Source organism: Heptranchias perlo, chromosome 11, assembly GCF_035084215.1.
Source record: "Heptranchias perlo isolate sHepPer1 chromosome 11, sHepPer1.hap1, whole genome shotgun sequence".
NCBI classification, from domain to species: Eukaryota; Metazoa; Chordata; class Chondrichthyes; order Hexanchiformes; family Hexanchidae; genus Heptranchias; species Heptranchias perlo.
Genome location: NC_090335.1, coordinates 9,880,584 through 9,898,873, shown reverse-complemented (window position 1 = coordinate 9,898,873; position 18,290 = coordinate 9,880,584). Strand labels below are relative to the sequence as shown.

The 18,290-nt window shown below is 50.1% G+C and overlaps 1 protein-coding gene across 3 annotated transcripts in view; it reads left to right on the top strand.

Annotated features, from left to right (window-relative positions):
- The window catches only part of enox1 (ecto-NOX disulfide-thiol exchanger 1), a 393,944-nt gene that overhangs the window by 130,823 nt on the left and 244,831 nt on the right, over positions 1-18,290 (top strand). For all 3 annotated transcript variants that reach the window (XM_067992518.1, XM_067992517.1, XM_067992519.1), the window contains exon 8: positions 9,637-9,754. In XM_067992518.1, coding sequence (XP_067848619.1) covers positions 9,637-9,754 — 118 coding nt within the window. The remainder of the gene's footprint in view (positions 1-9,636; positions 9,755-18,290) is intronic.

Genomic DNA, 18,290 nt, shown 5'->3' with positions numbered 1-18,290 from the left:
CAAACACCCGCCCGTCATACACCCGCCCGTCATACACCCACCCGTTATACATCTGTCCATTGTACACCTGCCTGTTATACACCCGCCCGTCATACACCCGCCCGTCATACACCCGCCCGTCATACACCTGCCCGTCAAACACCCGCCCGTTATACACCCGCCTGTCATACACCCGCCCGTCAAACACCCACCCGTCATACACCCACCCGTCATACACCCGCCCGTCATACACCCGCCCGTCAAACACCCGCCTGTCAAACACCCGCCCGTCATACACCCGCCCGTCATACACCCGCCCGTCATACACCCGCCCATTATACACCCGCCCATCAAACACCCGCCCGTCATACACCCGCCCGTCATACACCCGTCCATTATACACCCGCCCGTCATACACCCGCCCGTCATACACCCGCCCGTCATACACCCGTCCTTATACACCCGCCCGTCATACACCCGTCCATTATACACCCGCCCTTCATACACCCGCCCGTCATACACCAGCCCATCATACACCCGCCCGTCATACACCCGCCCGTCAAACACCCGCCCGTCATACACCCGCCCGTCATACACCCGCCCGTCATACACCCGCCCGTCATACACCCGCCCGTCATACACCCGCCCGTCATACACCCGTCCATTATACACCCGCCCGTCAAACACCCGCCCGTCATACACCCGCCCGTCAAACACCCGCCCGTCAAACACCCGCCGATCATACACCCGCCCATCATACACCCGCCCGTCATACACCCGCCCGTCATACACCTGCCCGTCATACACCCGCCCGTCATACACCCGCCCGTCATACACCCGCCCGTCATACACCCGCCCGTTATACACCCTTCCATTATACACCCGCCTGTCATACACCCGCCCGTCATACACCCGCCCGTCATACACCCGTCCATTATACACCCTTCCTTTATACACCCGCCCATCCATTATACACCCGTCCATTATACACCCGCCCGTCATACACCCGCCCGTCATACACCCGCCCGTCATACACCCGCCCGTCATACACCCGCCCGTCATACACCCGCCCGTCATACACCCGCCCGTCATACACCTGCCCGTCATACACCCGCCCGTCATACACCCGTCCATTATACACCCGCCCATTATACACCCGCCCATCAAACACCCGCCCGTCATACACCCGCCCGTCATACACCCGTCCATTATACACCCGCCCATTATACACCCGCCCATCAAACACCCGCCCGTCATACACCCGCCCATCATACACCCGCCCGTTATACACCTGTCCATTATACACCCGCCCGTCATACACCCGCCCGTCATACACCCGCCCGTTATACACCTGTCCATTATACACCCGCCCGTCATACACCCGCCCGTCATACACCCGCCCGTTGTACACCCATCCATTGTACATCCGCCAGTCATTCACCTGCCTGTTATACACCCGTCCGTTATACACCCACCCATTATACACCCCGCCCGTTACACACCCCACCCGTCATACACCCGCCCGTTATACACCTGCCCATTACACAAGCGCCCATTATACATCCCGCCCATTACATACCCACCTTACACACCCGCCTGTTATACACCCGTCCATTATGCACCCGTCCATTAAACACCCGTCCGGTAAATACCCGTCCATTATACACCCGTCCATTGTACACCTGCTCGTTATACACCCGCCCGTCATACACCTGCCCGTCATACAACCGCCAGTCATTCACCTGCCTGTTATACACCCGCCAGTTACACACCCGCCCATTCTACACCCCGCCTGTTACACACCCGCCCATTATACACCCCGCCCGTTATACACCTGCCCGTTACACACCCGTTCATTATACACCTGCCTGTTACACACCCGTCCATTATACACACGCCCGTTACACACCCGTCCATTATACACCCTCCCGTTACACACCCGTCCATTATACACCCTCCCGTTACACACCCGTCCATTATACACCCTCCCGTTACACACCCGTCCATATACACCGCCCGTTACACACCCGTCCATTATACACCTGCCCGTTATACACCTGTCCATTATACACCTGCCCGTTGCACACCCGACCATTATACACCCGCGCGTTATACACCCCGCCCGTTATACACCTGCCCGTTATACACCCCGCCCGTTACACACCCGACCATTATACACCCCGCCCGTAATACACCCGCCCATTATACACCCCGCCCGTTATACACCCGACCATTATACACCCGCCCGTTATACACCCGACCATTATACACCCGCCCGTTATACACCCGACCATTATACACCCGCCCGTTATACACCCGACCATTATACACCCGCCCGTTATACACCCGACCATTATACACCCGCCCGTTATACACCCGACCATTATACACCCGCCTGTTATGCACCCGCCCATTATACACCCGCCCATTATACACCCGACCATTATACACCCGCCCGTAATACACCCGCCCATTATACACCCCGCCCGTTATACACCCGACCATTATACACCCGCCCGTTATACACCCAACCATTATACACCCGCCCGTTATACACCCCGCCCGTTATACACCCGCCCGTTATACACCCCATCCATTATACACCTACCCGTTATACACCCGACCATTATACACCCCGCCCGTTATACACCCGCCCGTTATACACCCCGCCCGTTATACACCCGCCCGTTATACACCCCATCCATTATACACCTACCCGTTATACACCCGACCATTTTACAACCCGCCCGTTATACACCCGCCCGTTATACACCCGCCCGTTATACACCCCTCCATTATACACCCGCCCGTTATACACCCGACCATTATACACCCCGCCCGTTATACACCCGACCATTATACACCCCGCCCGTTATACACCCGCCCGTTATACACCCCGCCCGTTATACACCCGCCCGTTTGCACCCCCTCCATTATACACCCCGCCCGATATACACCCGCCCGTTATACACCCCGCCCGTTATACACCCCGCCCGTTATACACCCGCCCGTTATACACCCCATCCATTATACACCCGCCCGTTATACACCCACACGTCATACACCCGCCGGTCATACACCCGCCCGTCATACACCCGCCCTTCATACACCCGCCCTTCATACACCCGTCCATTATACAACCGCCCGTCACACACCCGTCCATTATACACCCTGCCCGTTATACACCCGTCCATTATACACCTGCCTGTTATACAAACATTCGTTATACACCCGCCCGTTATACACCCCATCCATTATACACCTTCCCGTTATACACCCGTCCATTATACACCCGCCCGTTACACACCCGTCCATTATACACCCCGCCCGTTATACACCCGACCATTATACACCCGCCCGTTATACACCCCATCCATTATACACCTGCCCGTTATACACCCGCCCGTTATACACCCCGCCCGTTATACACCCCGCCCGTTATACACCCCGCCCGTTATACACCCGCCCGTCATACACCCGCCCGTCATACACCCGCCCGTTATACACCCCATCCATTATACTCCCCGCCCGTTATACACCCGCCCGTTATACACCACAGTCATTATACACCCGCCCGTTATACAACCCATCCATTATACACCCCGCCCGTTATACACCCCAGTCATTATACACCCGCCCGTTATACAACCCATCCATTATACACCCCGCCCGTTATACACTCCATCCATTATACACCCCGCCCGTTATACACCCGCCCATCATACACCCGCCCGTTATACACCCCGCCCATTATACAACCGCCCGTTATACACCCCGCCCGTTATACACCCGCCGGTTATACACCCCAGTCATTATACACCCGCCCGTTATACACCCCATCCATTATACACCCCGCCCGTTATACACCCCATCCATTATACACCCCGCCCGTTATACACCCGACCATTATACACCCCGCCCGTTATACACCCGCCTGTTATACACCCGCCCGTTATACACCCGCCCGTTATACACCCACCCGTTATACACCCCATCCATTATACACCTGCCCGTTATACACCCGTCCATTATACACCCCGCCCATTATACACCCGACCATTATACACCCCGCCCATTATACACCCGCCCGTTATACACCCGACCATTATACACCCATCCGTTATACACCTGCCCGTTATACACCCGACCGTTATACACCCCGCCCGTTATACACCCGCCCATTATACACCCGCCCGTTATACACCCCGCCCATTATACACCCGCCCGTTATACACCCGCCCGTTATACACCCCATCCATTATACACCCGCCCATCATACACCCGCCCGTCATACACCCGTCCGTCATACACCCGCCCGTTGCACACCCGACCATTATACACCCCGCCCGTTATACACCTGTCCATTATACACCCGCCTGTTATACAAACATCCGTTATACACCCGCCCATTATACACCCCATCCATTATACACCCCGCCCGTTACACACCCGTCCATTATACACCCCGCCCGTTATACACCCGACCATTATACACCCACCCGTTATACACCCCATCCATTATACACCCGCCCGTTATACACCCGTCCGTCATACACCCGCCCGTCATACACCCCGCCCGTCATACACCCCAATCCATTATACACCCCGCCCGTTATACACCCCATCCATTATACACCCCGCCCGTCATACACCCGCCCGTCATACACCCGCCCGTCATACACCCGCCCATTATACACCCCGCCCGTTATACACCCGCCCGTTATACACCCCAGTCATTATACACCCCACCCGTTATACACCCCATCCATTATACACCCCGCCCGTTATACACCCGCCCGTTATACACCCCATCCATTATACACCCCGCCCGTTATACACCCCGCCCGTTATACACCCTGCCCGTTATACACCCCGCCCGTCATACACCCCGCCCATTATACACCCCGCCCGTTATACACCCCATTCATTATACACCCCGCCCGTCATACACCCGCCCGTTATACACCCCGCCCGTTATACACCCGCTCGTCATACACCCCATCCATTATACACCCCGCCCGTTATGCACCCCGCCCGTTATACACCGCATCCATTATACACCCCGCCCGTTATACACCCGCCCGTTATACACCCGCCCGTTATACACCCGCCCGTTATACACCCCACCCGTTATACACCCCATCCATTATACACCCCGCCCTTCATACACCCGCCCGTTATACACCCCGCCCATTATACACCCGCTCGTTATACACCCGCCCGTTATACACCCCACCCGTTATACACCCGCCCGTTATACACCCCACCTGTTATACACCCGCCCGTTATACACCCCACCCGTTATACACCCGCCCGTTATACACCCCACCCGTTATACACCCGCCCGTTATACACCCCACCCGTTATACACCCGCCCGTTATACACCCCACCCGTTATACACCCGCCCGTTATACACCCCACCCGTTATACACCTGCCCGTTATACACCCCACCCGTTATACACCTGCCCGTTATACACCCCACCCGTTATACACCCGCCCGTTATACACCCCACCCGTTATACACCCGCCCGTTATACACCCCATCCATTATACACCCCGCCCGTTATACACCCCATCCATTATACACCCCGCCCGTTATACACACTGCCCGTTATACACCCCACCCGTTATACACCCGCCCGTTATACACCCGCCCGTTATACACCCCACCCGTTATACACCCGCCCGTTATACACCCCACCCGTTATACACCCGCCGGTTATACACCCCATCCATTATACACCCCGCCCGTTATACACACTGCCCGTCATGCACCCCGTCCACTGTATACCCACTCGTTATACTCCCGCCCATCATACACTCTGTCAGTCGTAAACCCCGTCCATCATACACCCTACCCGAAATACACCCCACCCGAAATGTACCCGTTGATATACACCTCGCCCAATATGCACCCCGCCCAATATACACCACTCCCGATATACACCCTCCGTTACATGCCCCGCCCGATATACATCCCGCCCGATATACATCCCGCCCGATATACATCCCGCCCGATATACATCCCGCCTGATATACACTTTGCCCGATATACACTTTGCCCGATATACACCCTACCCGTTATTCACCCGTCCATTATTCACCCATCCGATACGCAGCCCGCCCATCATACACCCCACATGATATACACCCCACATGATATACACCCCACATGATATACACCCCACATGATATACACCCCACATGATATACACCCCACATGATATACACCCCACATGATATACACCCCACATGATATACACCCCACATGATATACACCCCACATGATATACACCCCACATGATATACACCCTCTGATATGCAACTCGTCCGATATACACCCCACCCAATATACACCCCGCCCGATATACAACCTTCGATATACACCCCGCCCTATTTACACCCCGCCCGATATACTCCTTGCCTGATATATAACCCCCCCGACATACATCCCGCTCAATATACACCTTGCCCGATATATACCCCACCCGTTATACACCCCGCCTGATATACACCTTTTGATTATACATCCCACCCAATATATATCCCGCCCGATATACACCCCGCCCGATATACACCCCGCCCGATATACACCCCGCCCGATATACACCCCGCCCGATATACACCCCGCCCGATATACACCCCGCCCGATATACACCCCGCCCGATATACACCCCGCCCGATATACACCCCGCCCGATATACACCCCGCCCGATATACACCCCGCCCGATATACACTTTGCCTGATATATAACCCCGTCCCACATACATCCCGCTCAATATACACCTTGCCCGATATACACTCTGTCCGGTATACACCCCTCCCGTTATGCACCTTGCCCGATATCTTACCCACCTGTTATACACCCCGCCCGATATACACCCGATGATTATACATCCTGCCCGATATACATCCCGTCAGATATACACGCGTCTGATATGCACCCCACCCGATATACACCCCGTCTGATATGCACTTTGCCCGATATACACCCCGTCTGATATGCACCCCGCCAGATATACACCCAGTCTGATATGCACCCGCCCGATATACACCCCGTCTGATATTCACCCCGTCTGATATTCACCCCGTCTGATATACACCCAGTCTGATATGCACCCCGCCCGATATACACCCAGTCTGATATGCACCCCGCCCGATATACACCCCGCCCGATATACACCCCGCCCGATATACACCCCGCCCGATATACACCCCGTCTGATATACACCCCGTCTGATATACACCCCGTCTGATATACACCCCGTCTGATATACACCCCGTCTGATATACACCCCGTCTGATATACACCCCGTTTGATATACACCCCGTTTGATATACACCCCGTTTGATATACACCCAGTCTGATATACACCCCGTTTGATATACACCCCGTCTGATATACACCCCGTTTGATATACACCCCGTTTGATATACACCCAGTCTGATATACACCCCGTTTGATATACACCCCGTTTGATATACACCCAGTCTGATATACACCCCGTTTGATATACACCCCGTTTGATATACACCCCGTCTGATATACACCCCGTTTGATATACACCCCGTTTGATATACACTCCGTCTGATATACACCCCGTTTGATATACACCCCGTTTGATATACACCCAGTCTGATATACACCCCGTTTGATATACACCCAGTCTGATATACACCCCGTTTGATATACACCCCGTTTGATATACACCCCGCCCGATATACACAGCGACCGATTTTCCTTTCCAATGAAATCAAAGGACGAATTGCATTCCCTCCCTTTCCGTCAGGATAATTTTCATGAATGGATTCCCCCCAGTGTGATCCTAACTTTAACTCACAAGCACAAAATGCCACCAAAATAGTGCAACTTTATTAAATTGTGATTTGTCATTGCACACACGAGACACCAATTTGCTCATTCATATGTTCATTGTAAATGCAATGTCAGTTATTCCTCAAAGGTTTGTTTTTGTTTAGATATAATTGATGCTCGAAGCATTACTGCAGTTATAAGTTACCTCGAGGTGAGTTATTTGAATTATTTTGTCTGTTTGAGGAATGCATGATTGACTCGGAGACGAGCTGCTTGATGAAATGGTAGAAAAGCTGTTTTTCTAATTAAGGAGATTCAGAGAGTACAGTCGCTCATTAACACACTGGTTAAAAGCCACTGGGGACCTGCTTAATTAGGTTGATGAATAAGGTGCATAAAATCCTACTGTCATTTGTGTTATTGTAGATTAGATCTGAAATGATTTTTAATGGTATGTATACCTCATTAAGGCAGCAATTAAGGTAAGTGCCATAATACCATAGTAGAGGCTGGCATTAATATGAGGTCCTTATTCCTGATCTCTAACAAGAGCTTGCATTGACAAAATGATCCTTCTCTGAGGGTTAGGTTGTGGAGTGAGTTGTGGTAAGTTCACACCATGGTCTGGAGTGCTGTACGGTTTTGCAAAACCTGGAACTGGACAGTTAAGTTTTGTGAACGAAATAACTTATTTCAGAAAGCTAAAATCTCGAGAAGCTCTCAGAAAATTTGTTTAAGAATGTCAACACCTAGGAATCCCTTTCAAGATGTTGTTTAATTCCAACTATGGTTAAGACCAGGCAACACCAGATCTCGAACAACCGTAATATTAAATGCCAGGCAACACACGGCCCATCCTAACTCTAGAACAACTCTGATATCAAACACCAGGAGACACACAGCCCGTCCTAACTCTAGAACAACTCTGATATCAAACACCAGGAGACACACAGCCCGTCCTAACTCTAGAACAACTCTGATATCAAACACCAGGAGACACACGGCCCATCCAAACTCTAGAACAACTGTAATATCAAATACAAAGAGACATACAGTCCGTCCTAACTCTAGAACAACTGAAATATCAAACACCAGGCAACACAAGGCCCATCCCAACTCTAGAACAACTGTAGTATCAAACGCCAGGTGACACACTGCCCATCCCAAATCTAGAACAACTGTAATATCAAACGCCAGGTGACACACTGCCCATCCCAAATCTAGAACAACTGTAATATCAAACGCCAGGTGACACACTGCCCATCCCAACTCTAGTACAACTGTAATATCAAACGCCAGGTGACACACTGCCCATCCCAAATCTAGAACAACTGTAATATCAAACACCAGGCGACACATGGCCATTGCTAATTCTAGAACAACTGTAATATCAAACACCAGGCAACACAAGGCCCATCCCAACTCTAGAACAACTGTAATATCAAACGCCAGGTGACACACTGCCCATCCCAAATCTAGAACAACTGTAATATCAAACGCCAGGTGACACACAGCCCACCCCAAATCTAGAACAACTGTAATATCAAACACCAGGTGACACACAGCCCACCCCAAATCTAGAACAACTGTAATATCAAACACCAGGCGGCACACGGCCAGTGCTAATTCTAGAACAACTGTAATATCAAACACCAGGAGACACACAGCCCGTCACAACTCTAGAACAACTGTAATATTAAACCTGTACTTTCGGAGGTAAGCAGCTTTGGATCCTATCCAATGTGGGAAATATTTATTCTGAGCTAACTTAAGTGTTTGACTCCTTATCGTTCATGCTTGAATTCCTTGCAATGAAATATTTCTCTCTTCAACAACAGGAAATCAGAAATGCGCATAGTGAGGAACTTATGGGAATTCGCCGTGAAGAGGAGATGGAAATGTCTGATGGCGACTATGAAGAAAGCCCAATTAAAGTACCCAGAGTCGATGAATCTGGTAAGTCATTTCTGGCTATTTCCATTAAACCGTCAGTATCTTAGTGAAAGGACTTAAAACTAACAAATTAAAAGGCAGGAAAGTTTACTTGAGCTGATGTTATTGTTGTAGCAGAAAATAGGAAGTAGAGAACTGAACAATTTGTTCCACATTATTGGTTCTCTAACCAATGTGAGATCTTCCTACTGATCATAAACATTGTTATGAAACACAGGCCCCGATTCCTTTGGTCACAATGCCAACGGTCACACCAGGATCGTGCCCGACAGTGCCCTCCTGCGGCAGAGGTTGGAGGGCCAGAGGAAGGGTACTTCAATAGCTTGGGGCATCTCTGGTGTTCACCTGCCCCATGCCAACACAATCTCCGGCTTTCTTCTGGTTTTGAGAGGGGTGGGTGGTAAGGTTGCTCAGGACCCCCCTCCCCTCAACGCTGACAGTGTTCCTTCAGTCCACTGAGCAAGGGGGCTGATCTGCATTACTTAAAAATAAAATTCTGAGGCCTATGAGGGTCCAGGCCGCTTGCCGAGCCTTGACCCCTTCGGTGGGGCCCACACTGAGCCTTGTACAGGAGGCTAGTATAGTAGCTGTATGCCTACACCCGCTCAGTGTACTGGTCGTCACACAAACACCAGGCCCTGACCGAGGAGCAGGAGCCAGAGCTCCTAGCTCAGGGAAGACCCTGCCCTTAGCCTTGCTCCTGCCTGTCAGTTGCCATGTGAGGGGCGTAATGGAAGCTTCTCCATTTACAGGGCACTGAGGAAACTCCCTGACCGGCGGAGACCCTGTATGACCGGCTATAACCCTTGGGATTCCCCAGGTCTCTCACCAAAGTTACAGTGGGAACCCTCCACAGATCAGCCATGATCTAATTGAATGGCGGAACAGGCTTGAGGGGCTGATTGGCCTACTCCGATGTTCTCAGAATTTTCGGGGCTGCATTCTTCAGAGGTGATATTAGAACATCATTCTATGTTGAAAGGATGACTAGGTGAGTGATAATGGCATTGGTTTCCTGCTCACAGCATCTGTATAAACAGCTGTGTACTTGGTCAATCACTAGCTCCCCCTATAGAGTATAAACTAAACAGCCCCACACGATCTGCAGAGTCCCCAGGAAGACAGAGCATAATATCCTGAGAAATCAATGACGACCGAAACATAATTAGAAGCCTTTGATAGCTATTGATTTTCTTTGCTCATTCTCCTGCAATGGAGACTTTGATCCCAGAATTTGATCATGTTGGAAAATGTTCAGGCCTTATTCCAGTGAACTGCTTGTTTTAATTTCTTATTTTTTATTTCTTTCATGGCCGAGTACAAAACATTAACCTCTTGTTATCGGATGAAATAACTGTAATTATAGACCGCCACTGCAGTCCCGTGCACCGCTGTGCAAATAATGTCGAAAGCAAGGTTCAATTTTCTTTCTGTTTTCTTGTGTTTTATCCTCTCAGTGTACATTGTATATTAAGTTGTCTGGTGACGTGTATGACCTCTCCATTTCTCATCCCTCACACACTGCAGGAGTCTGCCCCTCGCCCCCTTGGTCTGAGGGAGTCTCGTACTCAGCAGTGCAGGGGGTGCTGGCCAAAGTGTGACTATCGACCTGGCATTGGCTGTTCCTGCCGTCTATAAAAGGGAAGCAGCCTTTGTGTCTGCCCCTACCCGATGCCACTTCCAATACCTCCGCAGCACACAACAGGTCCCATCGATTCTCCTGCTTAGCTTCTCATCGCACCATTGTGTCCCGTGACACAAAAGAAAATCATTCAGTAACTTCATCAAGTTGTGAAATCAGCCAGTAAAACTGTTAGAGCGGCCGCATCGATTCAGTCCGAGGGTTTCAGCCTCTTAACAACCATCAAGGTCCATCCTCAAATACCTGCGGTCAGATCAGAATGTTAATCAGTGCTGACCCTGTTTCGAGTTTGACACAGGTACGGAAAGAAGGACGGGAGGAGACCATTCAGTCCAGACATGGGGCAGTCACGTGAACTGTTAACCTCCACCATCAGCACCCCCCCACACCCCATCTTAACCCCCCACACCCCTTCCTACTGCCCCCGCCCCCCCACAACCCATCCTACCCCCTGCCCCCACACCCCTTCCTACTGCCCCCGCCCCCCACCACCAACCCCGGCCAAGTAATCTCCTGGGGGAGGCAAAGAACACAGAGGAAAAGAAAACCTGTGGCCTGTTTAGGAAAAATTCGATGGAAAGTTCCTCTCCAACTCCTTAAGACAATCACGCAAATCTCCAGAGAAACCTAAGCGTTTTATATGCGTGTCCTCAAGTCCTGCCCTCACCATCCATCTTAACTAACCTACCCAACCAGACAAAAACTAATCCTTTCATCAATTTCACATCATTACAATAAGGACAAGGCTCCTGACTTTGCAAATCTCCAGAGGAACGACACTGATAAATCTATGAAATATAAAAGAGTGCTCAAACTAATCAGCATGAGCGTACAGATGGACTGCTTCAGGCTGCGAGTCCAACTCAACACTGGTAACCTCATCAAATTTACCGCTGTGTTGTCCTCTTAAGCAACTGTGACGATCAAACGACGTGGACAAATTGTCCCATCAGGTCAGAACCACACCTAGTCAACTCAGCACCTCAAATTTACCATGTCATTCATCAGCTTTCCCAGGACCTGACGTTTGGCAGGTGCCCACCTCTCAGCCAGGATCGACACCTCAAGGGTAGAATTTAACTTCAGCAGGGGCACTTAACACATCACCCGCCCCATCACAGCCCTCCCCGCGTCACACACACCCTGTCACACACACCCTGTCACACACACCCTGTCACACACACCCTGTCACACAACCCCGTCACAAAACCCGTCACACACCCCGTCACACACCCCGTCACACAACCCCGTCACACACCCCGTCACACAACCCCGTCACACAACCCCGTCACACAACCCCGTCACACAAACCCCGTCGCACAACCCGTCACACACCCCGTCACACAACCCCGTCGCACACCCCGTCGCACACCCCGTCGCACAACCCGTCACACACCCCGTCACACAACCCCGTCGCACACCCCGTCGCACAACCCGTCACACCCCCCCGTCACACACCCCGTCACACACGCCCCGTCGCACACACCACGTCACACAACTCCATCACACACCCCGTCGCACAACCCGTCACACACACCCCGTCGCACAACCCGTCACACACACCCCGTCGCACAACCCGTCACACACACCCCGTCGCACAACTCCATCACACACCCCGTCACACAATCCGTCACACACACCCCGTCGCACAACTCCATCACACACCCCGTCACACACCCCGTCACACAACCCGTCACACAACCCGTCACACACCCCGTCACACAACCCGTCACACACACCCCGTCGCACAACCCGTCACACACACCCCGTCGCACAACTCCATCACACACCCCGTCACACAACCCGTCACACACACCCCGTCGTACAACCCGTCACACACACCCCGTCGCACAACTCCATCACACACCCCCGTCACACAACCCCATCACACACACCCTGTCACACAACCCGTCACACACACCCTGTCACACAACCCGTCACACACATCCCGTCGCACAACCCGTCACACACACCCCGTCGCACAACCCCGTCACACAACCCCATCGTACAACCGATCACACAACCGCGTCGCACAACCCCGTCGTACAACCCGTCACACACACCCCGTCATACAACCCATCACACAACCCCGTCACACAACCGCGTCACACAACCCCGTCGTACAACCCATCACACAACCCCGTCACACAACCCCGTCACACAACCCCGTCGTACAACCCGTCGTACAACCCGTCGTACAACCCCGTCACACAACTCCGTCACACAACCCCGTCACACAACCCCGTCGTACACCCCGTCACACAACCCCGTCGTAAACCCCGTCACACAACCCCGTCACACAACCCCGTCACACACACCCCGTCGCAAACCCCGTCACACAACCCCGTCACACACACCCCGTCGCAAACCCCGTCACACAACCCCGTCACACACACCCCGTCGCACAACCCCGTCACACAACCCATCACACAACCCCATCACACAACCCCGTCGTACACCCCGTCACACAACCCCGTCACACAACCCCGTCACACAACCCCGTCACACAACCCGTCACACACACCCCGTCAAACACATCCTGCCCCATATACATATCGCCCCATATACACCCCACCTGATATACACCTTGCCGGACATACACCCTGCCCCATATATACCCCCCCCATGTGCACCCCGCCCAATATACACCCCACCCCATATACACCCTGCCCGATATACACCTTGCCCGATATGCACCCGTCTCATGGACACCCCGCCCGATATACACCCCACCCGATATACACCCCACCCGACACACACACCGCCTTCGTACACCATGCCTGATATACACCCTGCCTGATATACACCCTGCCAGATATGCACCTGCCAGATATGCACCTGCCTGATATACACCCTGCCAGATATGCACCTGCCTGATATACACCCTGCCTGATATACACCCTGCCTGATATACACCCTGCCTGATATGCACCTGCCTGATATACACCCTGCCAGATATGCACCTGCCTGATATACACCCCGCCAGATATGCACCTGCCAGATATGCACCTGCCTGATATACACCCTGCCAGATATGCACCTGCCTGATATATACCTACCTGATATACACCTGCCTGATATACACCCTGCCTGATATATACCCACCTGATATACACCCTGCCTGATATACACCCTGCCTGATATACACCCTGCCTGATATACACCCTGCCTGATATACACCCTGCCAGATATGCACCTTCCTGATACATACCTGCCTGATGTACACCCGCCTGATATACACCCTGCCAGATACGCACCTGCCTGATATACACCCTGCCTGATATACACCCTGCCTGATATGCACCTGCCTGATATATACCTGCCTGATGTACACCCGCCTGATATATACCCACCTGATATACACCCTGCCTGATATACACCCTGCCAGATATGCACCTGCCTGATATACACCCAACTGATGTACACCCGCCTGATAGACACCCGCCTGATATACACCCGCCTGATATATACCCGCCTGATGTACACCCTGTCTGATATACACCCACCTGATATACACCCGCCTGATATACACCCACCTGATATACACCCGCCTGATATATACCCACCTGATGTACACCGGCCTGATGTACACACGCCTGATATATACCCACCTGATGTACACCCGCCTGATATGCACCCGCCTGATGTACACCCGCCTGATGTACACCCTGCCTGATATACACCCTGCCTGATGTGCACCCGCCTGATGTACACCCGCCTGATGTACACCCGCCTGATGTACACCCGCCTGATGTACACCCGCCTGATGTACACCCGCCTGATGTACACCCTGCCTGATTTTCCTTTCCAGTGAAATCACCGGCCCCGGTGAGGTTGATTTTTACCCCTCACGACGAGGTGTCCCCTTTCCTAAATTATAATATTTTGCTCTGCTCCTGCAGCGTATGGAGAATGAAGAAGAAAGATAGATTACCGACCTCTGTAAGATCATCTTCATTCTTTAAATAGATACATTGTCCACTCCGAAGTGCTCGATCCCACCCATCTCCCTGGTCTCTGGTAGTGCTTTCCACGAGTTGATTACTATAGCTGGACATCAATCGGACCTGCTACCCACCTTTCAAAGAGGGCAAGGACAGCCAGTCGTATCAACAATCACACTATAACATCACCTTCTCCAGTGTCGAGCAGGTGACTTCCCAAGACCAATAGAACATTGGGCAGGCTCCTGTGGTGTATGGAGAATGCATCCTCCCCAAGAATGAAGAGCATCCTACCAAGGTGGGTGATCTATCTTTACATTAACTGTACTGCGGTCGTTCCTCATATTTCAGGCATATTGTGTGAAATGTAACAGTCTTGACAGTGCAGCAAAATCCTTCTGTTCGGACCGTAAAGACTCTTTGCAAGTTGGATGTGAAATTGTGCTTTTCAGACATATGATAAGCATATATTGAATGTGTTTCTCCACAAAGGGATACACTTGATAACCTACAATTTCTACTAGATTGTAGGATTGAAGAGATTAACTGCAGAAGTGCTGCAGTCAACAGTACCACAATACCAATGGGGCATCACTGGCAGCACAAAGAAAATCTTACTGCTTAACCACTTGATTATAGTTAGTCCTTGTATTAAATCTACAGTCAGTCTTTGTATCAAATGTACAGTCAGTCCGTGTATTAAATCTATAGTCAGTCCTTGCACTGAATCTACAGACAGTCCCTGTATTAAATCTGCAGTCAGTCCTTGTATTAAATCTTTAGTCAGTCCTTGTACTAAATGTACAGTCGGTCCTTGTATTGGACCTGCAGTCAGTCCTTGTATTAAATCAAAGTCGGTCCTTCTATGAAAGCGACAGTCGGTCCTTCTGCTAATTCTGCAGTCGGTCCTTGTGCTAAATCTACAATCAGTCCTTGTATTAAATCTACAGTCAGTCCTTGTATTAAATCTACAGTCAGTCCTTGTATTGAATCTACAGTCGGTCCTTGTATTAAATCTACAGTCAGTCCTTGTATTGAATCTACAGTCGGTCCTTGTATTAAATCTACAGTCAGTCCTTGAATTAAATCTACAGTCAGTCCTTGTATTAAATCTACAGTCAGTCCTTGTATTGAATCTACAGTCGGTCCTTGTATTAAATCTACAGTCAGTCCTTGAATTAAATCTACAGTCAGTCCTTGTATTAAATCTACAGTCAGTCCTTGAATTAAATCTACAGTCAGTCCTTGTATTAAATCTACAGTCAGTCCTTGAATTAAATCTACAGTCAGTCCTTGTATTAAATCTACAGTCAGTCCTTGTATTGAATCTACAGTCGGTCCTTGTATTAAATCTACAGTCAGTCCTTGAATTAAATCTACAGTCAGTCCTTGTATTAAATCTACAGTCAGTCCTTGTATTAAATCCACAGTCAGTCGTTGAATTAAATCTACAGTCAGTCCTTGAATTAAATCTACAGTCAGTCGTTGAATTAAATCTACAGTCAGTCCTTGTATTAAATCTACAGTCAGTCCTTGTATTAAATCTACAGTCAGTCCTTGTATTGAATCTACAGTCGGTCCTTGTATTAAATCTACAGTCAGTCCTTGTATTGAATCTACAGTCAGTCCTTGTATTAAATCTACAATCAGTCCTTGTATTGAATCTACAGTCGGTCCTTGTATTAAATCTACAGTCAGTCCTTGTATTGAATCTACAGTCAGTCCTTGTATTAAATCTGCAGTCAGTCCTTGTATTAAAACTACAGTCGGTCCTTGTGCTAAATCTACAGTCAGTCCTTGTATTAAATCTACAGTCGGTCCTTGTGCTAAATCGACAGTCAATCCTTGTATTAAATCAACAGTCAGTCCTAGTATTAAATCGTCAGTCGGTCCTTGTATTAAATCTACAGTCGGTCCTTGTATTAAATCTACAGTCAGTCCTTGTATTGAATCTGCAGTCAGTCCTTGTATTAAATCTACAGTCGGTCCTTGTGCTAAATCTACAGTCAGTAGTCTATTAAATCTACAGTCAGTCCTTGTATTGAATCTACAGTCAGTCCTTGTATTAAATCTACAGTCGGTCCTTGTGCTAAATCTACAGTCAGTAGTCTATTAAATCTACAGTCAGTCCTTCTTTTGGACCTACAGTCAGTCCTTGTATTAAATCTACAGTCAGTCCTTATATTAAATCTACAGTCGGTCCTTGTACTAAATCTACAGTCAGTCCTTGTATTAAATCTCCAGTCAGTCCTTCTTTTGGACCTACAGTCAGTCCTTGTATTAAATATATAGTCAGTCCTTGTATTGAATCTACAGTCAGTCCTTGTATTGAATCTACAGTCAGTCCTTGTATTAAATCTACAGTCAGTCCTTGTATTAAATCTACAGTCAGTCATTGTATTGAATCTACATTCAGTCCCTGTAATAAATCTACAGTCAGTCCTTGTATTGAATCGACAGTCAGTCCTTGTATTGAATCGACATTCAGTCCTTGTATTAATTCTACAGTCAGTAGTCTATTAAATCTACAGTCAGTCCTTGTATTGAATCTACAGTCAGTCCTTGTATTAATTCTACAGTCAGTCGTCGATTAAATCGACAGTCGGTCCTTGTATTAATTCCACAGTCAGTCGTCTATTAAATCGACAGTCGGTCCTTGTACTAAATCTACAGTCAGTCCTTGTATTAAATCTACAGTCAGTCCTGGTACTAAATCTACAGTCAGTCCTTGAATTAAATCTACAGTCAGTCCTTGTATTGAATCTATAGTCGGTCCTTGTATTAAATCTACAGTCAGTCCTTGTATTGAATCTACAGTCAGTCCTTGTATTAAATCTACAATCAGTCCTTGTATTGAATCTACAGTCGCTCCTTGTATTAAATCTACAGTCAGTCCTTGTATTGAATCTACAGTCAGTCCTTGTATTAAATCTGCAGTCAGTCCTTGTATTAA